Source organism: Dioscorea cayenensis, chromosome 7 (assembly GCF_009730915.1).
Source record: "Dioscorea cayenensis subsp. rotundata cultivar TDr96_F1 chromosome 7, TDr96_F1_v2_PseudoChromosome.rev07_lg8_w22 25.fasta, whole genome shotgun sequence".
In the NCBI taxonomy this organism is placed as follows: Eukaryota; Viridiplantae; Streptophyta; class Magnoliopsida; order Dioscoreales; family Dioscoreaceae; genus Dioscorea; species Dioscorea cayenensis.
Window position 1 is genome coordinate 17,455,716 of NC_052477.1, and position 26,110 is coordinate 17,481,825.

Below are 26,110 nucleotides of genomic sequence, written 5' to 3' on the forward strand. Positions count from 1 at the left end.
TCCGCGGAGCTTTGTTGTGCCTCAATGTACTTAGATATGCTAGCCAGATAATGTCCCAACAATTAAAGCCGTTCCCCTTGCCGATCCATGACCGCAAGGATGGTTTCCATCTTAGTATAAAGATACTTTGTACAAGTGTTGTCTGCCATTCCACCAAGCCGCGCAAGTGATAGATAAGGGGTAAATGAAAGCACCAAATATGTAACAAATACTTTTGCACAGGGAAACACAACACAACTGAGGAATACTTCTACTATCAGTTCCGTGAGTTTCATGCACATTATATGAGCTTAACCCACCAAATAACCAACTTCAACAGTAACATAATCAGTTTAACAAGAGCTGCCCACTAAAAGAAAGCTCCAAAACATCACAACAGAAAATAAACTGCTTACAACCAATGGTGACACTAAAAGTAAAGAGAACCGGTAATATTCACAAGCCGCTGGACTCTCATGTGGTGCTACGATTGACCCCCACGGCGGTCTCCCTCCTCTCTTCCGAGATTCAAGCCTCCACGCCTGATTTTTTTTATAACCCTCTTCCCATCCTCCTTTCTTAAAAGCCCATTTACAGCCTGACAACACTGACCCAATGTAGTGAAGGTTGGCCTTTCGCTCTCAAGTGCTACACTGCCATGTTTCACCATCACCCATCAAAATACTGATTTGCTTTTCGCCACAATTCACTTCGATTTATCAATCGACCTTCTTTAAACTTTGGACTGGTCCTCATCTCTTGTTGACATAACCCCAGTGTCTTTCTGCACGGCAATAATAGTGATAAGGAACATAACACAACCCCCTGACACATGCGTAACATGACTGACCGGTGATCAGGATTGACTCCTGTGGTTCGTTTCTCCGGTCTAACTCATAAAGAGCTTCACCCGCAACCAACAGAATATGAGATGTGGGAAGTAACAGAAACCAGCACTACGTTCTCATGTGTAACTCAAGGAATCAAGTAGAAGGACGTTTCAATGGTTTCCACTAACATAGATAAGGAAGAGTATAAGTTAATTACCACTAATAAAGATGAAGAATATAGATTGGAGATAGTCCTTTAGATGCCTTCTTTCTTGCTTTGTTTTTTCCTAGCCTTAGGAAAGCACAATTCGTGCTATAAAAATCTACAAAGACGTAGAAAACAAATTAGTCAAGGAACTGGGAAGCAACCAATGATATGACCATCAACATTGTGGGCATATATTTGACAAGCACTTGATAAATCATGGGTACAAAATCTCACTTTATGTCTTGGACTTGGCACTTCTTTTGTGGAGAAAGCTTTTAATAAAGTAAGCAGTCTTTGGTTTCAAACTAAATAGCAGACAAGTTGGTATTTTAATAGAATTGTTCCTTTGGAAAACTCACTATTATAAACCTTGCTATTCTGACTTTCATTATTATTGCTCCATTTCTTGAGATCCAGTTGATCAAAGAGCTAGCTTCATGGCTGGTGCAATTGTGTTCTCCATCATGAGATGGATGATAAGCCATGAGAACACTGCTTTGCCTTTCAAGAAACCATCATTAACTCAAGATGTAACAAAGTCTGATCAGAAAGAACCATCAAGTTTCCAGGAAGATATGACCAAGCTGAAGAAGACGTTGTTGAAGATTCAAGCTGTGCTCACTGATGCTGAAGAGAGGGAAATAAAGGAAGAGTCAGTGAAGCTGTGGCTGAGAGAGCTCAAAGATGTTGCTTATGATGCTGAGGATGTAGTGCATGAGTATGAGTATGAGCTCCTGAGAGCCAGAGTTAGTCCAACCGGCAAGCGAAAACGAGGAGAGATGAGCAGCAAATCCATCACTTGTAATGACAGGATCCAAGGTATCAGGATGAGGTTGGAAGAGATCGAAAAAGAGCGTGAAGCATTGAAACTAAGAGAAGATGATGGAGAAAGAAGGTTTGATGCAATTATGCAACCATTGGCAACCACAGAACTAGTAGATGAGTCAACTGTTTATGGTAGGGAGGATGATGTTGATAAATTGGTAGAAATGGTTACAGGTGAATGTAGTTATTCAGTCATTCCTCTAGTTGGTATGGGTGGGATTGGCAAGACAACTCTTGCTAAACTTGTTCTTAAAGATCCCAGGATTGGCAAGTGCTTCAACTTGAAGGTCTGGCTCTCTGTGTCTATGGACTTCAATGTCATCAAGATGATGCAGAAAATGATGCAATCTATCACAAGTGAATCTTGTGAACTCACAGAATTGAGTGCATTGCAAGATGTTCTGAAGGAGGAGCTGAAAGGGAAGAGGTTGCTGCTTGTGCTTGATGATGTTTGGAATGAAAATCTGAGCCTCTGGGATTGTTTTCGAGCTGGCTTGATGGGCAGAGGGCAACAGAAAGATCATAGTTACTACTCGTAATGAATCTGTTGCAAAGATTATTCAGACGGTGCCGCCTTATCACTTATCATGCTTAGATGAAGATCACTGCTGGTTATTGTTCAAGAAGTATGCATTTGATGCCCAAGACCCTGAAATAAAGAGCCCAAACTTGGTAGAAATTGGAAAGAAGATCGTCGAAAAGTGTGGTGGCTTGCCTCTTGCAGTGAAGACTCTTGGAGGTCTGTTGCGATATGAAGCAAGTGAAGATAGGTGGGAGGATGTCTTGGTGAGTGATCTATGGGATTTGGATGAAGGAGATGACAATATCTTGCCTGCCCTTAAGGTAAGCTATCATCGAATGCCGACACATCTCAAGCCTTGTTTCACATACTGCTCACTGTTTCCTAAGAACTACATGTTCAAGAAAGACCAGATGATCAGGCTCTGGATGGCACAAGGTTTGATTCAGAATGAAGACATTGGACATAGATGCTTTGATGACTTGCTTCGAAGGTCTTTCTTTCAGCATTCACAGGTGGACGAAGATGAGCTGCCACAGTATCAGTCACATCTTTGGCTATCTCAGGTCGGAAGAGAAGAGTTGCTGCAGAAGTGGTCCTTTATCTTGACAAACAACGGAGAAGATGAGATATTTCTTATACATGATCTTATCCATGATTTAGCTCAATCCATTGCAGGGAAAGAATGTTGCATGTTTGAAGAAGTGAAGGGCCCAAGAAATGGATAAGAAAACTCGGCATTTGTCTCTGATTGTTGAAGATCCGAAGACCAAAGCTTCATTTCAAGCCTTCAATGAACTCAAATTTCTGCGAACATTTCTTCATGTGAATATGAAGATGCATACATGGAATGGAGGAGGCATAACTGAGGCAAGTCTTTCATCTATCAAGATACCAAACAATCTGTTCATGAAACTTGTGTGCTTGAGAACCATTGATTTCAGTTTCAGTAGAATAAAAGAGCTGCCAGAGACCATAGATCAACTGAAGCACTTGTGCCATCTTGGTCTCCAAGCATGCATAATCAAAAGGCTACCTGAATCAATAAGAAACCTCTACTTCTTGCAGACACTTGATCTTAAATACTGCAAAAGCCTTCGAAAACTGCCACAAGGTATTGTTAGACTGTTTAATCTGCGGCATTTGGAACTGCCAACAAAGAATCTAGCATCTTTGGTTAGCATCCCATCAGGAATTGGAAAATTAACCAACCTGCAGACACTTACTGCAATAAACATCAGTAAAGGAAAGGAAGGTTGTAACATTGGTGAATTGAAGGAGCTAGTGAATCTCAGAGGACATCTTAACATTGCAGGGATCCAGAATGTGAGCAAAGCTAAGGATGCAAGGGAAGCCAATTTGAAGAACAAAGACTACCTTCAAACACTGGCATTGACTTGGGATGCCACTGGCAGCAATGCAGTCCAAGAATTTGTTGCAAATAGTGTTTTCGAAAGCCTCCAACCACACACCAATCTCAAACAATTGCTCATAAGAGGCTTCAACGGAGACCAGTTTCCATCCTGGTTGGGAGATCCTTCATTCTCTGGTTTAACCTCCATCGCTCTCTCTAACTGTAGCAAATGCACTGTGCTACCACCACTCGGTCAGCTGCTGTTACTCAAAGATCTTTTGGTAGGCAACATGAAAAGTATCCGATACATTGGTCCGGATTTTCGAGGCCATTGTGATGCCTCCTCTAAGGCATTCCCCGCACTCAAATACATCGATTTTGAAGAAATGCCGGAGTTAGAGGTGTGGGAAGGAATGCTCAATGGCGATTTCCCTAACCTTCAAAGGGTTGTTATCAAGCACTGTCCTAAGCTCAAAGCACTTCCTCAGGATTCACCTTCACTGGAAATATTAGAAATGCAGGATGTTGAAATGCTCTGCTCAATACCAACTTTCTCATCACTCAAGAGTCTGGACTTGCAAGGAAAATGGAGTGACAAACTCTTGTCACTCAGTCCAGCATTCCACAATCTGCACAGCTTGGAAATCTCCTGGTCTGAGAATTTAACAATTCTTCAACTTCCTGAAGGTCTAAATGCAATCAAGGACCTGGACATTCGAGATTGCCCAGAGCTCATCAGAGTATTCGGACTGCCTCAACTCAAAAGTCTCGAAAGCCTTGAGTTGCATGCATTACCAAAACTGGACTTTTCACATGGTGATCAGCTTCCATCCACACTTCAGTCATTGTATGTTACTAGCTGCACTAAGTTGTCATGGCTTCCTCTTCACGAACACTTGTCTTCTCTAAAACAATTGCAGATCACCAACTGCCCAGAGATTCAAGATTTAGAGGGTCTTCATAATCTTTTCTCCATAGAAAACTTGGAAATCAGTTGCTGCGACAAGCTCTTGCTTCCATTAAATGTGGCATTGCCACCTTCCCTCAAATTCTTCACACTATGTGGCTGTAATAATCTGAATTCTATTCCAATGTTTCATCAGAACTTGTCTGAACTCAGTGAGCTGGTAATTGAGGGTTGCGAAAGGCTAAGTTCAGTAGTAGGACTCCACAACCTCACCTCCCTGAAAGTATTGGAATTAAACAACTGCAGAGATCTCCAGCTATCAGCAACTGAAGCATTGCCATCCTCCACTTTGGAAGTGGAGGTTGTGGATTGCCCTGGGCTCATAGACTGGTGTGAAAGTCACGGGATCAAGCACACTCAGGTAACATGTATATATTTATGAAGAATTACAAATACTTATATAACACCTTGCTTTTCATGATATGCAGACTGAGGATTGGGAGCTTGCTGAACATGGTTAAGGAGACAATGAAGAAGAAGATGAAGAGGAGAAGTGGTTTGAGCTTGCCATTGACAATGAGATTGAATGAATAAACCAAAAAGGACAAAAAAGTAATCACCCACATCTTTCTATCATATGCCACACAAGCTTCTCTTTATCTGTCAGTTCTCTGCTTAAAATCCCAATTTTCTTGGTCCTTTTAATTTATTGGACTTTTCTATTGAAAATAAGCTCTACTGCTATGCTGCAAGGGATCAGCAGGCCCTTTGTTCATATTTATGCATATGCTTTGATTCTTATGCTATACATTTTTATATCAATAATGTGACTGTAAACTCAATACTGATGTGCAAGTGTAATTGTAAGTGACTTCTGTTATGAGGTTAGCATATATAAATATCAGTCTCTGGACTAAGTTCTTCTGCCTTGCTTCTCTTGATTGAAGCAACTGCATCAAATATATAATTGCTCTATTCCTGGCCTCTTCTTTTGTTGTATTTCGTATTTATAGGAAAACATAAACACAATATTTACATGCCATCCCTGACTTCATAAAATTTCCAAAATAGCAAGGAACTTCCTTCAGACGAAGGGTAGCAATAGAAGCAGCTTTCACTCAATTTCTTGGAATGCTGCTACACCTGACAACCTTGAAGGGGAATCTTAGGCGCTCTAAGGTTGTAGCTAAGAACCTCTTTGCAGTGATTAACTCTGACAATAAGCTTTGGATGAATATTTTTAAAATTAAATATGGGGAGTTCAAAGTCTCGAATTGTGTTAAGATAGCTAAATCCTATGAACTTTATATATCTTTGTGTAGAACTGCTGAGATTTTAAGGCCTCATTTCTCGATCAATTGCTGCAACCCAAATAGCATCGACTTTTGAAATGACCCATGATGTTTTCGCATCCCATTAGCATTCAAACCAACATTTATCAATATGCATTATTGATTAAAATCCTTATCAACTGATAACTTTGTGAGTGGAAATGCTCTTGATGTTCAGGAAACCCAATTAGTTCTTGGTATGCGTTTGGACTGATGTAGGCTTTCTAAGTGGGTTTTATATTACAATAGTCGAAATCATTGGGTTTGGTTTGTTGAATGTTTTGTTGAAAAAAGTTCCAAGATGGTATACAATCATTTGAATCAAAGTTCTGTCCACTATGAGCATTGGAAGGGTTGGCACCTTCTCTGGAAGTTGCAAGTGGCTCCTAGAGTTAAATTATTTCTTTGGAAGCTTTTCCATGGTAGACGTCCCACATCAGCTTTATGTATGCTATTAACATATGACTTGCATTACCTTGTATATTTGGTGGTCTAACGCTTGAAAATGCAGAACACATTCTCTTGGAGTGCCCCAAGACTCAAATATACTGGAGCATGGCTGCTGCCTATACTGGAGTTAATTTGAATTCTATGCTAGTATTTTATACAAGAAATTGGTTAAATGGTAGGTTTCAGTCCAGTGGTGGGGATCTTTTCTTCAAGAATCTGGTGGCATCTTGTGCTTTGGCCATCTAGACAGCTAGGTGTAATTCACTAGGGCCAGGCCAGACTTTAAAAATACAATATTCCAAAAAGGTCTTCATTACTCAATTGAATACTCCAAGGAGTAAACATTGCATTGCAGGGAGTCTATCTTTAACTCAACTTCATGCTTTTCCATTCTTGTTTTTTTGTGATGCCTCTTGGGTGGATAGTGCTTCCCAAGGGGAATTGGTTTTGTAAACACTTCTAACTATACTCAGATTATTATAATACGTGCCATGAATTGCAATGTTGATTCAAGTCTAGAAGTAAAGATTAATGCCCTTTCTTCTGCATTGGAGCAGTGCAGGCATAGAAAAATTGGGCTAGATTCAATACATATGGATTGCGCAAGCTTAGCTCAAATGATTTAGCAGGAATATAGTAGAATTTACTGGAGATTATCAAACATGATTAAAAGCATTAAGAACCTCCTGGACTACTTTCCCACGGCTAGTTCAGGGAGTGATACAATGAGATAGGAATGGGCTGACAGATTGCCTGGCAAATTATACTGTTTGCTTCTTTCATAAGGGCTTCACTGTTCCTGGAGGCTTGAAGAGACAGCCCTTCAATGGGGTTGTAATTTTTTCTTGTTGGAGTTTGTAGCTAGCTAGTTTATCAGCTCTTTTGTCAAAAATATATATATATATATATATATATTGGCAACCATCTTCAATTAGTCTATCGGAAAAAGAAAACACAAATAATGTAAGCCTCCGACAAACCAACAACTGCTTGCAACTTTTATAGAAAGAACCATTCACCTTGGTATTGGAAGCTTCATGAAGCACAAGTTTTGATTGAAACTGCTAATAACTGCTGACAAGTTTTCCAGGAAAGGTATCTTAGGGTTGCTCCTAGGCCCTATCAAAGAAATGAGTGTTGATAACCCAAAAATTGTATTAGACTTTTTTGTTATATAAAATAAGTGGTTCTTGTTAGGCAAAATAGTAGTGGATAAAATGATAAGTTTGATTGTATATAGTTACTTGTTTTGCAGGAAAGATGAAAATGTATTTACCTTAATTGGGAATTTACGAGGTAATGTCTTGATATTATTGTTGAGGGAAGTTAGCTCACCCAGTTTGTTGATACAAGTCAATCATGTTTGGAACAAAGTCAATCTTGCCAGAAGAACCAAGTGAATCTAGCCAAAGACAATTGTTGTCTCTTTCGTTTATGATTTTGTAAAGCAAAACTTTGTATGGATTCTTTGTTTGTTCTGCAGTAAATTTAAACTTATGTTTGTATGAACCTTGAAATGTTGTAAATTTTTTTTAAGTCTTCAAACATTATTGAGGATTGTATGAGTTTCTTTGGCAACGTTAAAGTTTATGAATACTACCGTGGTTCCCTATGTGTCTTTTGTTAATCTCTTTTTGTTTAGTATTTTGTGTGCTTGTTTAACAGCATATTCAGCTCGTGAACTATCCTTGATAGAACTTTGGTGATTAGACTTTTGTAATGATTCAGTTTATGCATACTACCATGACTCCCTATGTGTATTTTCTTAATACTTTTTTTCTTGTTTAGTCTTTTGGTGTTTTTGTTTAATAGCATATTCAGCTTGTGAACTACCCTTGGTATTAATTTTCTCATGAGAGTTTTGTGTTCATTAATAGCTTTTTTAGAATGTTAATGACCAGTTAAGAGTGATGAAAGGCTTTTCAAATTGACTTATAGCCGAATGCTCATTATACTAGAAGGAGATAAGAATTGAAGAGGATAATCCATAATAATTCAAGCAAATGAATTGCCAATTAACTAAGATAGAGTTGAAATTTAATATTAATTATCATTAATCCAAACCACAATGGCCAAATTAATGCTAACAAAACCCATGGCCTCCTTTTAATTTTATTAAGAGAGTATTTTATAGAACAATTAATGTATATATATAGATATATGAAAGTTAAACAAACACTCCTCCAATTTTAATAACTTTCTCAAAAAATTATGTATATATAAACAAATAAATATCATGCAAAATTCAAATAAAAATTAGTCTAGGATACATATTGCAATTCGTCCATATCCTTGAGTCACAATTTTAAATTTAATCTTATCTTAAAATCCAAAACCATAATTCAATTAAAATAAAATAGTGCTTAAATATGACATTTTTGAATTTGTAAAATCAAAATACCATTCTATTTATTTATTTATTATTTTGACTTCCTTTGCTTTTGTGGAAAAAACATGATATAAAACTCCTTACTAAAGTGATCTCACATTTTTGACAAATGAACACTAGAAGTGAAGAAGTGATTACTTCAAAAACAAACATCACTTTCGGTAAAATAAACACCACTTCTCCCACTTTAAATACTGAAAAATAATACCACTTCCCCAACTTTAAGTGGTACTTCTCTTCACTTCTCCACTACAAACCACTTTCCCCGGAACGAACGTCAACTAAATGTTCAAAATTTTCAATGCATTAAAATCACTTAAAAGATTTTTTATGTAGTGGTTTATAAAAATTAATAAAATTTTTATTTTTTTATATTTATTTTGTGTTTGATTACATTTGTTTTGTGGATTGATTTGGAATTTCCACTGTGATGATTAAGGTATCTTTTTGTGAGCAAAAACGAGGGGAAACATAGTGGAGAGTCTCTGAGACTTGCATGATTCTTTGAGTAATTAGTATATCTTCGAGATTCTTGGTATAGTCGCGTGAATCAAGGGACACTCTCAAAGCAAGAAAAATGAGGTTATGTAATTAATTATTTAAAAAAATAAGATTTGTATTTAATTAAAAAATAGAGATCATTAATTTTAAAAAAAAATTATAAATTTTTTAAAGTTCTCTATTCTATTGACACCCAAAATCAGGTGTTAGAAAAAGTATGGTTAAAAGAGTCTTAGAGGATCATGAATTAAGCTTTCCTTTTCCTTCAGTAAATTAAAAGGGTTTATCTAAACAAAGGAGAGTTCGGCCTAGCCCTCTTTAACCCTCCTTTTCTTTTATTTTCCTTCCCAAACCCTCGATCCAAACACACCCGAAAAAACAATTCTACAGATAGATGGCATGAACTTAGCGGGTAGCATGAGCAGAAAAAGTCAATCTTAAATAAATCAAAAGCTTTAGAAACTTCTAAAGGTACACCATAAAACTTTACTAGAGAAAAATGACAGAAAAACCTGATGTAATGGCCGGGAAAATAGACATTAGGAGCAAAATCTTACCTAAGGGGAGCAGCAGCCTTCTATTCATAGAAATCTTCATCTGCATCGCCAGCTCATTTTCAGAGGTACAAACCTCTTGACTAATAGAGACGAAATTAACAATCATTTGGGGAATCTTTTTCTTCATGATCATTATCATGGGCAAAGCAGACTCAATGTAATTTACCATATCTTATAGGTTCAGAGGAATACTGTGAAAATACTGGATAACGCAAATCCATTCAGAAGCACTCTTCCAATGGGGGTTGAGTACATAATTATTGCAAAATGAGAAGCCTTGAGCAAAAACGGAAATACTTACCAGCTTCTTCCTCCATATTCAGATCGTCTTCATCATCATCAAAGTCTACGTTCTGTAGAAAAGTTGGTCACCCATCTTTATATAAAATCAGAGTTGCTAATGTGCACCTTGTGAAATAAAAGTGGCATGCAAAGGAAAGGATGCGTGCGAACAAGCAAATACATTTGAGAACCAAACATCACAGTTTAGCAAAATCACAACCAAGTTTAGAATCATTAAATAACAATAGTAATATAAGACAAATGATGACAGGACTGCTGAACGCTTTACTCCATTAACAAAATGAATATGACAACTTTATCAGAAAGCCATACAGCCACTGGTCGATTGGTACCTGATTATAATCATCTTCACTGCTTTCTTCTTCAGCCTCTCCTTCTGCTAACCCCTCATCATCACTTTCACCTTTTCTTTTCGAGGCATGGGCATCTTTTTCATTATGTCCCTACATTTCTCAGGTGGCATCTTTAAATCAAATTCAACATATGAAGAAGAAAAAAAAAAGGAAGCAATACACTTAATTAAAGGATCTCAGATGAGGTTATAACAACTTTGATAAATAACCACTACTCTTTTTGTTAAAAATTAAACAGGTCAAAATGCAAATTCAGTGAAAAACTTTCGTTCTACCAAGGCATGTCGCACTCTTTATTTATATTTACTGTATAGAAACATCTAAAGCAAGACCATGTCCCTGATGTAATAAAAGATGTAGAAAAATTAGATACTATGTTTCATTGCTACCTTGCTTCTTTCTTCGAGCTTTTCAAAAATTTCCAACTTTCTCTCATCTGAAGGGAATCCAAGATGAGTTAGACCATTCCTTTGGAGTTGGTAAAAACAATTCAATATTGCGATAATTAAAAATTTGAAAAGAGGGGGAAAAAAACAAATGAGGTGATAAGAAAGAACATGATATACATAACTAATCTATACTACTAATGAAAATGGCATCATTTCATGATGCTGACACCGAAAGGGATGGTAATCATAGGCAGGCTATCAAAATAATAAGATGGAAAACTGTTATAAATGAAATGATTAAAATACGTATCACTAGCATTTTTAGTTGTAAAGACCTATGAATCCAAATTAAAATAAATAGATAAAGAGAGAGCACTATAATCCAATGAGGCCAAGCTCAACGATCAAAAACTAAAGTAAAATAAAAAACAAAAGGGAACAAAATAAAGGCAAAGGGTAGCAAAGAACTTGTGTAACAGTCATCATAATAGACACTTAAAAACATGAAAACTAAATAACAACCCTAGAGTATCATCTTCACGAAATCAAGATTAGAAATATTCTAATCCTTAATAATAGTCAGGATTAGTCAACGGATACATCTTATGAGATCTGACCACATCAAAGGTTAGCAGAAACCTTACCTGATACACAAGAAAAAATAAAATGAAATAAGAAAAATAAAAAAATCAAATATTGAAACAAGGTATCAAATTTCCTCACAATATTGACATCATTATGATCCAAAGTCTTCTATGTGATGTCATTCTATTCTGATATATGAAAGCATCCTATCCGCCAAGTCTTGCATGACATAATAATTTGAAAAATTTTTCTAGAGAGAAAATAATAGCAGCGAAGGAATTATGTAAACAATAAATAACTAGGAGCTGATCTACTCGATTTAATCTTAACATTAGCGGCAAAATCTTCACTGTTGTTGGCGCATGGCCTGATTTTTCTAAAAACTCCAGAAAAGTAATGCAAGATGCCATTATTCTGTTGAAAAATAATAGAATGGGGAATCTATTGGTACCCTCTAGTACAAATCATGAAATACATTTTAGCTAACCCTGAACCTTGATCCCACCGCAATTTCTTGCGATCAGACTCTAGCCATTTTTGACCCTGCAAATTAGAAGAAAAACTTAACAAATCTCCAAATGAAGACTTCATTACTTAGCACAATAACATATGGCTTACAAGTAAAATTGGATCAAGACGGTTAGATAACAGCACCATATACCGTGGATCAGTTCAGCAGGAAAGTTTGATGAAGTGAGCTTCAAATAAGACGAAAAGAGCTTCATGCGTTTTACTTGTGCTCTTCTCTTAGGATTATCACTATCCTGACTTTCTGAATAGAAGATCAACGACATATGATATAAAAAGATTGGAAGCAGCAAAAATCCAGACCAAGAGAGAAACATGCAACAAGCAAAGACAACAGGTATCCCAAAATTTCCTGGCATAGAAAAACTTCATTAGAGGTTTTCCATGACATCAAGTAAAGCTTGATCAGGTTTCTACGCTCTGTACAGCAACATCAAGATCCCTATTCAAAAGATGAACACCACTATAAGTTATGATGCAAATCTGCACAGGTAGAGGTAATTGTGACGAGGAATCCATATGTTTTCTTTAATATGTTTTACACTCAATTATGAAATGCTATAACGGCAATAGGTGCTCACAACCATGTCATGGCTTCTTTTACTTCACCCAAATCAATCATATGTAGAAGAAACTTGACAAGCAAACATTTCCTAATCCCAGTTCCTCTTTGTTTTAGATGCAGATAATCTTTCAGCAGGGAGAAAATAGATTATTTCAAAAAGACAAAAAAGCAATCATGAAAATTAATTTCACTTCATTTTACATACTATCTAAAGCATAACTTACAAAGTGATCCACAAATGACACAGCTCAACATGAGGAAACATAATTCCACTGAATGAAGTGACTATTCTTTTAATCTGCCGACTTTATTAAATCCCTATATATTATGCATTACTCATCAGCTAGAATTGCTACTTACATATCCTTACTGATACTATTTTGGCTATAATATAACAGTATAAATTGGTCGAATATGGGTAGCACTTAAATTAAAGAGATACTTGCTAGTATAATGCTCATGATATCTAACGTATCATCAATACCCCAACATAATCACAGCTGGTAATAATGTTCATATCACCAAGATAATTCATATTTCAACAATATGTAGGAATATTATGTTAGTATAATATGTGGGTAAAATATTAATCAGGATATGAGTGACTATTATAGTTTGGTTCTTAAAGACACCAGTTCATATCAATTTATAAGTATTGGTAGATATTATACTAATTCCTCATCATATTAGGAATGGGAACAGCACAGAATCAGAAAGATATTACTTAATTTACTTTGGGAATTTCTCACCGCACTATCATATCCTTAACTATGATAGTTCATATTATCGCCGTGCCTTGTAAAGTAAACATATTATCATTATCTACCTCATGAACAGGGTTACCCATATCATGCTCCAAGACTTCACTATTCAAATAATATCATCGATTCTTATTATGTGAATAATAATTGACCTTCGAAGTGATTTAACATTGCTGACTGCGGGAGGATTGGTACTGCCCTGACCGTGAGAAATGACTATGATTATGAAATAGCTATTACGGCTAGAGGCTACTAACTCTATTTAATCCCTTATGATAGTCCCTTATGATTACTATCATAAGGGGATCATAAGGGACTTATGATAGTGACAGGGGAATAATTACTCCAAGAGGAAACACCATGATAATATCTCTAACTTTAGTGACATAGTAGTTAAGCTAGTCATGGAAGCGGGTAGTGGGAAGGATACACAAGTTTTGTGCTGGGAAAATGATAGGCATTGCAACAGGGATTATAGAATGTTGAAATAGAGAGCCTGCTTCCATTCTCATCAGCAACAACTTCGATGCAAAATGCTTTTTGAAAAATTCCATTGCTCACAACCTCCAACTGATCACCAAGATTCACGAAAAATCTTTCCGTCTTTTTGAAGGTGTTAGTGGCACACAGATAAACTAGATAGCAGCTGTGTTTTAATAATGACCACATGATCATTATTAACTAATAATAGTAGTCCATGGCATTTATTTGGCTAGAGTTAAATGCATTCCACATTTGGGATTTTGATAAGGTAAAATCAGTTATTTCAGCAAGAGGTATACATCATATTTTGAAATTATTTATCATGCTCTAGGTATATATAATTCTTTTACTAATAAGGCAACTTTGGAATATAAAATAATATCTAAATACAAAAAGTTCATAAAAATGATGGTGAAATCACTCACTGTGCCCAATCTTACTCGACTTTAGGGATCCCTCTTCCAAATGATAACAAGAAGCTTTCCAAAAATATTCCAATTTGATTTTTCCAGTTATCAAAACTCTTTCTTCATTGGTAAAAGCTTCAGCGTTTGGCAGATCTGGAAGTGATACATTCTCCTGCATATAACTATGAAATATAAATCAGGTTGAACGCCACTCGAAGAATCTCAAGAGAGAAGTTCTACAAGGGTAAGGAAAAGTGAAAACAACAGATTGTGCAGATGCTTGAAGATAATATACTAAATCTACAGGCAGCAAACATGATAAGGAATACAAGAGCATTGATTTGATTAGATGGACTCCAGAGCTTTGGCTGTTTGGTTAACTAAAAGAAACTTATATAAAAATTTAATTGTCATTCAACAGACTTTAGAATATTTTAACTAAGATACATCTGACAAGGTACACACAAATGAATTCATACATTAAACTGAAATAACAGATCAAAGTTCATACTTGGAAAAATAATAATTCCTACCCTACATGGTGTACAGTTCTTGTTTAGAACCCTAACATAGTAATATGCATTTTCATCAAGCCAAAAAGCACCATACAAAAATGAAAGCAATAATAAAATTTGCTCATTGGCTCATTAGATAAAAAAGTTGTGTGTGTGTGTGTGTGTGTAGGAACAAAGAACAATTCAAAGAAATTCCCTAATAAATAAATAAATAAATTCCTTCACTACCCATTCAGGAAGATATTTTTGAAAATAGATAACTTCATTTTTGTTAAAAGAGCCCATTACTATATAGCCCATTTTAGCCTTTTACTTCTTGTGTCTATATATACTTGTATACATCACTACATGAATCTAATTCTTCTTCCTCTCTTCATTCTCTCTATATTCCATATAGTCTTATTCTAACATGGTATCAGAGAGGGTTTAGAAATTTTAACTCCGGTCATCTTAGCGGTCATCATACGTCATCTTCTCCGGTCATCTCCGCTGGCCTCCTCATCAACTTGTTGGCCTCCTCAGAGCATGACCTTTCTTCTCTTTCTCACCGGTCATCATCGTCATCTTCTCGGTCATCTCCACTGGCCTCCGTCAAATTGTTGGCCTCCCTCAGAGGCGAGCCTTTCTCTTTCTCTGGTCATCATCGTCATCTTCTCAGGTCATCTCCATGGGCCTCGCGTCAGAGTCGTCGGTATTTTCCCATCCTAAAGTTGTCGGCCTCCCTCGAGGCGCTCGACCTTCTTTCTCAGTTGCGCCCGGTCTTCTTCTTCCTCGAGTTGCTGCTTGGTCCTCTTCTCGCTTCTTCAAAGCACCGAGCATACGTTGTTGCGCACGGTGATGTGCCGCGATGCTGAAACACTACGATGACGGCGCACATGCGGATCCGGCGCCTCGATATCGACCCTCGGGTACTACTACTTCCTCTTGGGTTTTAGACTCGGGGGCTTCTTTTCACATGACCTCAGATAATTCTCGAGCTTTCGTCCCTGCAAACACTGCTCGATGAGTAGCGTATATTCGACCCAGTGATGGAACTTCTTGATTACGTTTTCACATCGAGGATTCTTTCTCTTCTCGATTCTTTGTTCACTGATGTGTCCCTCGTTCCTCGGTTGTCTATGAATCTTATATACATTGGTCGACTTCACGAGCCTTGACTTTGTTTTGTTGGGTTTTGATGATTCTTCTTGCTATGTCGCGGGACCGTCGGACCAAAGGCGCGTGATTGAGTCGCAGCCGTCGCCGTGAGTAGTTCTTCGCGGACTCTACGTTCTAGATCGTCTTTCTCTTCCTCTTCCTTCTACCATGCCCTCGTATCCATGATCCACGCTTCTACGATCCATGTTGAGGATGCGCTTTTCATCTTACTCGCTACGCTTTCCACGGTGGCATCATCGCCTGGGTCATCTATGTGGCTCACGTTTGTCCTCCTTAGTTCATCGAGGTGTCACGGGTCACATGTCTATTGATGTTGGTTTTCATTGTTGGGTTGTAAGCTTGGCAGCAAGTACATCCGCTATATTACTGCAGCATCTCTAAGTCTAGTCGTCTTTTTGATTTAGATTCATTCGATGTTTGGGGTCCTGCGTCCTTTTTACTTCCAAAGGTGGTCACAAGTATTATGTCGTTTTCATTGATGATTACTCTAGATATACACAGGTCTACTTCACTGAAACATCGATCTCGATTGTTATCCATCTATCGGTCGTTTGCTAGAATGGTTACTCTCGATTTTCTTACGCCATTCGTATTTTTCGTTCGATTAGGGAAATGTCATCTCTGGTTTTCGGCTCAATTTCTCCGTAGAATTTTCTTCCTCGACTTTCTTGTCTCGGTGCTCATCGGTGAATGGGATTCTTGAGCGTAAACATCGTCACATGATTGAGGCTGCTCGGACTCTCCTAATTTCGTCTTTTTGTTCACCTTTCGTTTTAGTGGCGGGCGGTTTCACGCTGATTTATCTCATTAACATCGACCATCATGCTTTCTTTCACGGTAAATGTCACGGAGAAATCTTGTTTGGCTCTCGCTCGTTATAATCATCTTCGGGTTTTTGGTTGTATACTGTGTATGTCTTACTTGCACCTCGTGAAAGGCAGTACTAAGTTAACGTAGCTCGATCGATTGAGTGTGTCTTTCTTGGGTATAGTCTTGAACATAAGGGTTATCGTCTTGTGACCACTTACGCTCGTCGCGTTCGCATATCTCGTGATGTCAAAGCTTTTCAGCGAGTCGTCCTTATTTCTACTCTTTAGCCTACTCGACCTCACTTTTCCTCTCGTTTCCCGAGTCTATTTCGTTTCTTCGACTTTCTCCTTTGGACTTAGTTCCCTACTAGTAGAGTCTCTGTTGTTCCTTCTTCATCTCTTGTTCCTAGCCTTCGGATCCATCTTCGCATGATCTGAGTCATCACTCGATCTCACGACGCTTTCCTTTTTCGCTATCGCTCGTGAGGCCTAAAGTTCCCAAGATCCTCGACTCCCCATTCCTATTCTCCTTACGATACTCGGCGGTACCAGCGAGTCGCGGCGTCGATGGTCTTTTTTACCGCCTCCAGCGTCTCGGTATGACCTTCGTGATCGTGGTACTATTTACGCACCTACGGATATGGTTTTCCTATTCTTTGCAGTGCGGTATATGAGACCAGCACTTATCGAGGCGGTGGTATCCATGGTGGCAATTGGGACATGTCGAGGAGCTTTTCGTTCTACGGAAAAAGAGGCGGGCGCTGGGATCTTGTTCCTCTGCACTACTCGCGCCGCTCGATTACATGCAAGTGGGTGTCTAAAGGTCGAGACAAAGTCCGATGGTTCGATTGGAGCGCTATAAGGTTAGCCTCGTGGCTCGTGGTTTCGGCGAGCACATGGTGCGTGATTATGATGAGACTTTTGCTCACGTGGCTCATCGACTACGATTCGCTTTCTCGATTCTTTGGTGGGCTGCTGTCGCTCTTGGGTATCTCTCGAGATGGATGTGAAGAATGCTTTTTCTTCGCGGTGATTTACGAGGTATACATGCCTTCGACCACGGCGTTGAGACATCTAAAGGTTATGTTTGTATGTAGCCCGTCGAGCTACTCTATGGTCTCGAAAGCAAGCTCCGCGTGCTTGGTTTGGCGATTTAGTTACGTGGTGCGTGCGGTATGGTTTCTTTCCCGGTGATCGTGATCTGCGATTATTCATCCCATCTACTCTCGGCAGTGGTCGCGCTTTGCTTTTGCTTTATGTTGATGATATGTTGATTCTGGTGATGATATGGAGTATATTGTTTTTGTGGAAGCAACGTCTCGGCCCGGTGATTTATGATGTCGATTTAGGACCTCTGACTATTTTACGGGATTGAGGTGACTTCTGAGATGATGGTTACTATCTTTCTCAACATCGATATATTCGGACCTCAGTTACTCACGCTCCGGCCTTCATTGATTCCGCGAGTTGCGCTTACACCTATGGAGCTTCATGTTCGCGACCCTGACCTACGGATAGCACCACTAGAGGATCGCTTCGTTATCGTGTATTGTGGGCGACCTTGTCTATCTTACCGAATTACGGGGTCGGATATTGCCCGTCATTGTTACGTATCTTGAGCCGATTCGTTAGTACTCCCTACTTGAAAGTCACGTATGGTCGTTTACTTGGCGTGTTGCGTTATCTAAGGGGACGGCATCACGACACATGTTTTATGCTGCATTCTAGTCGCTTGACTTCACGCTTACTCGGACTCCACTTAGGCGAGTGACCACGGTGATCGCGGTCCATCAGCTTTGGTTATTACGTATTTCTTGGCGACCTTCTGCTTGCGTGGAAGTTCGAAAGCATGATACGATGTCGCGTTCTAATGCGTCGAGGCGGAACTCGGGCACTTTGCTACTACCACATCTCGAAATTGTATGTGAAACTTCGTTGGTTCTTTGGCTGAATTTGGTGTCTCGTGTAATACTACACTCCTACTGCTTTGGGACAACAACAGTCTTGATCTGATTGCCAGTGACCCGGTGAGCATGAATTAACCAAGCGTATTGGTGTTGATGCATTTTTCTCGCGTTCGCATTGTCGATGATCAGACCGTTGCTCTTCATTATGTCATGGTCGAGTCTCAATTCTCGATTTCTTCACGAGGCCCAGAGCTCGAGAACAACATCGATTCCATCTTCACCGAAACTACGTATCGCCGGATCATCCCTAATCCACCTTGAGTTTGAAGGGAGGGTGTTAAAAGAGCCGTTACTCACATAGCCCATTTTTAGCGCTTTTTACTTCTTGTGTCATATATATATACTTGGATACATCACTACATGAATCTAATTCTTCTCCTCTCTTCGTTCTCTCTATATTCCATGTAGTCTTATTCTAACACATTTCAATCGACAATTGGTAACAAATAATTTTCCAATAGCTAGTATTTAAAAAAAGCGATGAAAGTAGAAGCGAAAGCCTCGATTCAAGTATCGTGTTTGTGAAAAATAGAGAATTTCTTGAGCAGGTTCTATGTTGCTTGAAATGAATTTCCAATAATAGAATTTATCCATGATTTAATATAGTCTTGCAGACAACTAAAAAGATGACCCAGACACGACCGCATGTAAAAGTGTCTTATATATCGGTTCATCTAGCAGGAAAAGGATGTAAGGCTCGTATACGGCGATCGGGTATCAAAACCTCCACCTAGTCACGACCTGCGTCCCACGGCCTCTAAAAGCCATCAATATCGAACTGGAAAATGCATACATACAGGATTAAATACAAACAAAAGAATAAGAATGGCGAACAAAACCAACAAATACATAGTTAATATCTCTTACGTAGTGTTTGGATTCAGTCGAATGGAAAGTAAGGGGAGGAAGGGAGGAAAGTGAGGAGTAAGGAAGGGCGGGTTCGGCCTCAGTTTGGATGAACGAAAATTTTATGGAGGAAAGGAAAGCGAGGAGTTCTACTAATAAACCTTGTTTGAGTTACGAAAAGGAAAAGGAAAGGATATATAATAATATGATTTACGATTATACCCTTATTATTAAATAAAAATACTTATAGAAGTGGTGTTATATAATTAATTTAAAAGATTAAGGGTGATAAGGTATTTTAAAAAATTTTAAAATCTTTACGAGGTTCTCCTCTAGAGCCCCCAAATGGGGGCAGGAAAAAGGGGTTGTTAGATTTTATACTTTTGATACTAGTGAGCACCTATAGCTCAATATATATAAGACCCGATTCTGGCTTACATTACTGCACCAGGTGTGATCTTATATTTCCAACGGGGTTTCGGAAGGTCGAAGTTAACCACCCCTTTCCCTTCCTTAAATTAAAAATCTATCAAGCGAGGGAAGGGCGCGAGCTCGACCTCCAAGCCCTCGGCTTTTACTTTACTCCCTGTCGGCCCTCAGATCAAACACGCACCATAATCTTTCGATCAGGCGGCTTGGGGCGGACTTATCAATCCATTACGATCAGCTCATGGCGGTTACCACCTGCTACTCTAGAACATAACATAACTACTCGTTAGATTAGGGTTTTAGATGCGGATAACTATAGATTCTTGGGTTTGCTTAAAAATACCACACCAAGTACTAAGCTACCAATATTTCCATCAAAGTCGATGGTGAGGATTCGCTGCTTACATCAACTAACTAATAGAAATTCTTTTAATCCTTATTTTTCTTGAATTCCTTTAACTTATCTTGTGATGCCACAGGGCTAGAAGCTCTCGATCAATGCCAAAGTCATTTTTCTATCTCGATAGCCAGCGGATAACAACAACAAATTCATGCCAAGGTAGTCGAAATCGACTTCAAATTAAAAATACTTATATTATGTCCGTAAACCAAAATGATCTTTTTGTGAAGTAAATCGACTACCATCACATGCATGACAAAAGTGGCAATAGCAATGGCGATTCATGAGAGAATAAAAAGAAAGAGCACCAAGATTAACGACATCAAAGGACGTGACGGGGTTGTTTGCTTTCTGCTTTTTCTTTCGTTCTGCATGATTTCTACCTTTCTTTGCTTTTAGCACCTTGTATAAAAAAAGCACAAAGCTTTCTCTTGTTGTGCTCATAGTTACCGATTACGCTAAGTCCCCCCGATCTTGATCTAGATCGCTAGTACCCAATCGGAGTTCGTTTTTAGATTACAGATCGATTGGAGTGCTGCGATCCGAGTCGATGAGAGAGGCGTATCAAAATTAATTAACCGTAGATTTTATAAAAATCTATCTAACTAGGTATAGATAATGCTACAATTTAGTAGGTTTTAAAAGTTGTTATAGATAAAATTGCTATCTATTTTAAAATCTAGCGTAAGTTTTTAAATTATTATATAATATAAAATTTTATTATATAAAAATTATAATCTATACATTCTTTAACATTGCAATAAAAATTAGTTCTTTAAAGTTTGCATAATTCATTTTATAACTTTAATTATAATGTTCTTTTCTTACTAAGTGTTATTCTTATGCACTTTTTGGATCTATTTACTAATCTAAGAACAACTTTTTCTTTCCGATTAAAATTAAAGCCTTATAATTTTGTATGTATTTTATATAACCGACTCGGATGTAATTTTCAATCGTATCTTGAATCCAGATTAATCGTACCAACTAAGCCTACCCCCACCCAGTATCGGATACACTACAAGCATCGTTTCTTGTATCCAGTACGCGTCTAGCGACTTGGATCGTGCCACGTCTGCGGTAACTATGTTTGTGCTTCGCATTCACTAATAAGTGATGAACCTGCGAGCCAGCATGGTTTGCCCTTTAAAGTAAAATTTCGATCACACGCAATTATAAATTTATTACTCTTATAAGTATGGATTATCGGCGCATTACTAAATAGTATTTTTATTTTTAACAAAATTAGTTTAGATATACATGGAGAGAGATTTTTCACATATTTCTATAGCTTTTTAATAAAATTAGGTTTTATCTAATTTGACTATTCTATAATAGCTTTTTAAAATAGTTGTATGTCATGTGAAAATATATTTTCACATTAAAATTTTTAAATAAGATATATGAAAAAGACTTATAACTACATTTTTAAAATTTGAAATTACTTTTTATATATAAATAAAAATAAAAATAAAAATAAAAATAAATACGGTTTAAACTAATTTTTTAAACTAATTTTTTATAGAAATGTGAATATATTTCACACGTATATCTAAACTAATTTCATTAATATAAAAAATATTATTTGGTATTTATAAAAGTGACATTAGCTTTAATTTTACTTTTTTAGCTGCATAATTATTTAAAAGTTTAAAATGCATCCAAATTTTACTTATTTACTCTCGAGAAATTATCGTACGGTTCCATAGTAATTCGACAAAATCGAGATGTCCTCATTCTCACCCAGATTGGATTGTCTCGATTTAGTAACTTCCATAATAAAAGGTCATCAATCTTTTAATGTAATTACCAATATATCCCTATATTATATAATAAATAAAAAACAAAATTTATAAACCTATGGTTAAAAATGAGTTACGTCTTGGTTCCGTGGTAATTATCACGGAACCGACTCCACTAGATTATTTTTTTTTTTATTTTTATTGTTTAGAAGAAAGTATGGATTTTTAAAAATTTTTATTTTTTAAAATGAAAAATTAAACTAATGAGGCGATCCCCTAGGATTGGTGGGTTGTATCTCAAACTGCCACGGTTTAAAGACAAACCATGCCGGTTCAGGAGGTTTTATCACTTATTAGTGACTGTGAAGCACATATGAGAAAGCTAGTGCTTTTTTATGCACAGTGCTAAAAGCAATGAAGGTAGGAACCACTTGACGACGAAAGCGAGAGCGACCCAAGCTACCCGGTTGTCCTTCGGCACGATTAATCTTTTGGTGCTCTCTTTCTTTTTATTCTCTTTGCGACCCTGTATCGTTGCCATTGCCACTTTTACTTTGCGCGTGTGGTAGTTGATGGCGACAAAAAGATCATTTGGTTTTACTGAACATAATATAGTATTTTAATTTGAAAGTACGTGTTCCATGGGTGTTTAATTCGATAAATAGATTGTTGTTGCTTATTTTGCATATTTGTAGCTTTAGATTGGTTTAATAGAAAATTTGTGTTCTCAGTGGTGGTTATGAATTTGTTGTTGTTATATGTGTTGCGGTGAGATAGAAAAATGACTTTTGGCATTGATTGAGAGCTTCTAGCACTGTGGCATCATAAGATAAGAGAATTCAAGAAAATAAGGATAAAAATTAAATTTACGTTAGTTTAATCTCTTCTACTATAAACCAATCTAAAAGCTACAAATATGCAAAATAAGCAACAACAATCTATTTATCGAATTAAACACCCATGGAACACGACCTCAAATTAAAATACTATATTATGTTCCGTAAACCAAATGATCTTTTTGATCGCCATCAATTACCAAACGGCGTAGCAAAAGTGGCAATGTCAACGACAGTGGCCGCAAAAGAATAAAAAGAAAGAGAGCACCAAAGATTAACAACATCGAAGAATGACGGGTGCTTACTTGGGCGGCTTGCTTTGCTTTGCTGTTTGCGCGGTTCCTACCTTGGCTACTTTTAGCACCGTGCATAAAAAAGCACAAGCTTTCTCCCGTTTGTGCTTCACATCCACTAATAAGTGATGAACCTGCGAGCCCGACATGGTTTGTCTCTAATCTGTGGTGAGCCCGGTATAGCCCCACCAATCCTAGGGGATTGGCCTTAATTTTTATTTTAAAAATAAAAATTTTTAAAATCAAACTTTCTTTTTAAACAATAAAAATAAAATAAAAAATAATTTAGTGGAGTCAGTTCCGTGATAGTTACCACGGAACCAAGACATGACTCATTCTTAACCATAGGTTCATTAATTTTGTTTTTTATTTATTATATAATATAGGAATATGTTGGTAATTACATTAAAATATTGATGCCCTTTTTATTTTAGAAGTTACTGAAAATTGAGACAATCCAACGCAGTGAGAATGAGGCACATCTCGATTTTGTCGTGAATTACTATGAACCGTGGGATAATTTCTCAAAAGTAAATAAGTAAAATTTGGATGCATTTTAAACTTTTAAATAATTATGCACCTAAAAAAAGTAAAATCAAAGCTAATATCACTTTTTATAAATACCAAATAGTATTTTTTGTTTTAATGAAATTAGTTTAGATATACATGTGAAATATATTTTCACATGACATACGACTATTTTAAAAGCTATTATAAAATAGTCAAATTAGATAAGCCTAATTTTTATTAAAAGCTATAGAAATATGTGAAAAATATCTCTCATGTATATCTAAACTAATTTTGTTAAAATAAAAAAATACTATTTAGTAGCAAAGCCAATAATCCATACCCATAAGAGTAATAAATTTATAATTTTTATTAAATATCTCTCTCATGTGAATTATTTAAAAGTCACTCGATCACATACCTGCTAGAATTCCAAAAAGCAACAGGCCAATAATCCATACCCATAAGAGTAATAAATTTACAATTGATACATCAAGAATGGCTTCTCTAAGTAAATTTCGACTGCTGTCGAAGCTAAGAGCCACAAAGAAACCTACGGAAAAGACGGTCAAAACACCCAATAGTGCAGTAACCCTAGGTCTTCCAAGGACCGCAAAAACGTTAACCATGTTGTGAGATTCAACCATTCTTGATCGAGTCACTTTTAATTAATTCACCTATAAATTAAAATTTTTAGAAAAGTAAAAGTTAGATAAAATATATATGAATAATTAGGACTAAGAAGTTCATTAATATTAACCCCTTTTCTATGGTTTTATAATTCAATATATAATATATAGAATAGTAACATTAAAAAGGCAAGAAAAATTAAATTAAAAGCTAGTTAGGTTTTTGCACAGGATCAAGAAGAAGGTTGTTATAGGGAAGGCTTCTTTTTGGTGTATATTGCTGATGCATCAAGAGGGCGGATATTTTTCCCACTTGGGTTGTTGGTAGGTTGCCACAATGGATATATCTTCCATATTGTTGTTGTTGTGAAGGTTCATTGACTGCTATCTTGTGTTTGGACTATAATTTTTGTTGGTTTCTAGACCTAATAAGACCCAAGTTCTCAGCCAACCCCATCCAGAATGAATGAGTGCAGAAACTGCATCCAGTGGATGCCAGCCAATTTTAACCTATCAACTTAGTCCTTATTCAAGCTTTCTCTATAACTAGAAAATGAAAGGAAAACAACTAAATTCCACAAGATTTGTTTGTTTGAAAGAAAACAACAAACTCAACTCACTATGATTAAATTAATTTGTGAAAATAAGAACAAATATCAAATGGGCAGCAAGTTTTACCTTATCAACTATTTTGAAGAAAACTTCACCACCATTATCACACACTGCTTGACAATTTGAACCTATCAACTTAGTCCTTATTCAAGCTTTCTCTATAACTAGAAAATAAAAGGAAAAACAGCTAAATTCCACAAGACTTGTTTGCTTGACAAAAAACAACAAACTCAACTCACTATGATTAAACAAATTTGTGAAAATAAGAACAAATATCAACTGGGCAGCAAGTTTTACCTTATCAACTATTTTGAAGAAAAGTTCACTGCCATTATCACACACACGACACTCACACACACACACACACACACACACAGTGAGATTGTGCATCACACTGCAGTCATACAACATTTGGCCCAAAAATGGTATAAACTATTTGTACTTGTTTTTATGTATGTAGCTCATATAAGGGACCACCTTCAAAGAAAGAATACAAAAGAATGAAAGCAGAACAGTGATTGATCACAAATCCACATACTATGTTATATACACCTGTCATCATACATGGTACATATATATACATGCTCATCCCAAGTATTTAACAAATTTCTTTCATCATTGATTGTGAGAGTTAAAATTTTTTTATGTATATCATTCAAGACAAGTACGTCTACAAAATCCAACCTCAACACAAAAACCATTTTCCTCAAAACTTCAATTTTTGATTCATGTATCTTCACAAATGAACATCTAAACCATGTATCAAGCAAAAATGCCAATAAATTATAAAACCATATATCAACAATAGAATAGAAACGCAGAAAAACTCAGAAAATTACCACAATTTCTTGTCTTCGAATTTACTCTTTTATGGCTTCTGATCTAGCACTTCTTTGCACTTAAGATTACAGCAGCTTCAGCAACCTAATATACCATAAAGAAAACATCCAAAGAAAGCAAAGTTTCAGAGCAATCAAATCAAGTGATTAACATATTAGGCGATAACAATAGTTGTGGGATGAGTGAATAGATGATTAAAAGGCTGTCACCTCGGAGAGGCGTTTGGCGAGGTCGTTCTTAGCGATGCGGAGCTCGGCGTTCTCTTGGCGAACGGCTTCGACCTCGTCGGCGGCGCCTTGGAG

At 37.0% G+C, this 26,110-nt stretch overlaps 3 protein-coding genes across 5 annotated transcripts; 2 read left to right on the top strand and 1 right to left on the bottom strand.

Moving 5' to 3' along the window:
* Positions 1-226: 226 nt before the first annotated feature.
* On the bottom strand, positions 227-26,110 carry LOC120264836 (nucleoplasmin-like protein ANO39). Of its 3 annotated transcripts, none has more exons than XM_039272698.1 (8): positions 26,018-26,110; positions 25,808-25,892; positions 14,244-14,407; positions 10,897-10,943; positions 10,487-10,597; positions 10,153-10,204; positions 9,852-9,891; positions 227-763 (listed from the first exon to the last, which is right to left on the bottom strand). In XM_039272698.1, the coding sequence occupies exons 3-7, from the start codon at positions 14,401-14,403 to the stop codon at positions 9,872-9,874; spliced, it is 390 nt and encodes a 129-aa protein (XP_039128632.1). In that variant the 5' UTR covers positions 14,404-14,407; positions 25,808-25,892; positions 26,018-26,110; the 3' UTR covers positions 227-763; positions 9,852-9,871. The 3 variants fall into 3 exon arrangements, with proteins under 3 accessions (XP_039128632.1, XP_039128630.1, XP_039128629.1); XM_039272696.1 differs by lacking the exon at positions 227-763 and adding an exon at positions 5,669-7,541; XM_039272695.1 differs by lacking the exon at positions 227-763 and having other exon boundaries at positions 9,797-9,891.
* Positions 1,455-3,070, top strand: LOC120265112 (putative disease resistance protein RGA3). The gene is made up of 4 exons (XM_039273019.1): positions 1,455-2,367; positions 2,438-2,685; positions 2,767-2,928; positions 3,041-3,070. Exons 1-4 carry the CDS (start codon positions 1,455-1,457, stop codon positions 3,068-3,070), a joined length of 1,353 nt encoding a protein of 450 aa, XP_039128953.1.
* LOC120264835 (putative disease resistance protein At3g14460) lies at positions 3,047-5,677 on the top strand. The gene is made up of 2 exons (XM_039272694.1): positions 3,047-5,044; positions 5,112-5,677. The coding sequence occupies exons 1-2, from the start codon at positions 3,083-3,085 to the stop codon at positions 5,142-5,144; spliced, it is 1,995 nt and encodes a 664-aa protein (XP_039128628.1). The 5' UTR covers positions 3,047-3,082; the 3' UTR covers positions 5,145-5,677.

Bases quoted from the DNA above. Each gene is read 5' to 3' on its own strand.
- LOC120264835 (XM_039272694.1), top strand. From the start codon at position 3,083: ATGGATAAGAAAACTCGGCATTTGTCTCTGATTGTTGAAGATCCGAAG. The intron at 5,045-5,111 runs GTAACATGTATA...CATGATATGCAG, and splicing joins ACGGGATCAAGCACACTCAG to ACTGAGGATTGGGAGCTTGC.
- LOC120265112 (XM_039273019.1), top strand. From the start codon at position 1,455: ATGGCTGGTGCAATTGTGTTCTCCATCATGAGATGGATGATAAGCCAT. The intron at 2,368-2,437 runs GTTACTACTCGT...TATCATGCTTAG, and splicing joins AGGGCAACAGAAAGATCATA to ATGAAGATCACTGCTGGTTA. The intron at 2,929-3,040 runs GTCGGAAGAGAA...AATCCATTGCAG, and splicing joins CACATCTTTGGCTATCTCAG to GGAAAGAATGTTGCATGTTT.
- LOC120264836 (XM_039272698.1), bottom strand. From the start codon at position 14,403: ATGCAGGAGAATGTATCACTTCCAGATCTGCCAAACGCTGAAGCTTTT. The intron at 10,205-10,486 runs GTACCAATCGAC...ACTTTTCTACAG, and splicing joins GTGAAGATGATTATAATCAG to AACGTAGACTTTGATGATGA. The intron at 9,892-10,152 runs GTAAGTATTTCC...CTGGCGATGCAG, and splicing joins GAATATGGAGGAAGAAGCTG to ATGAAGATTTCTATGAATAG.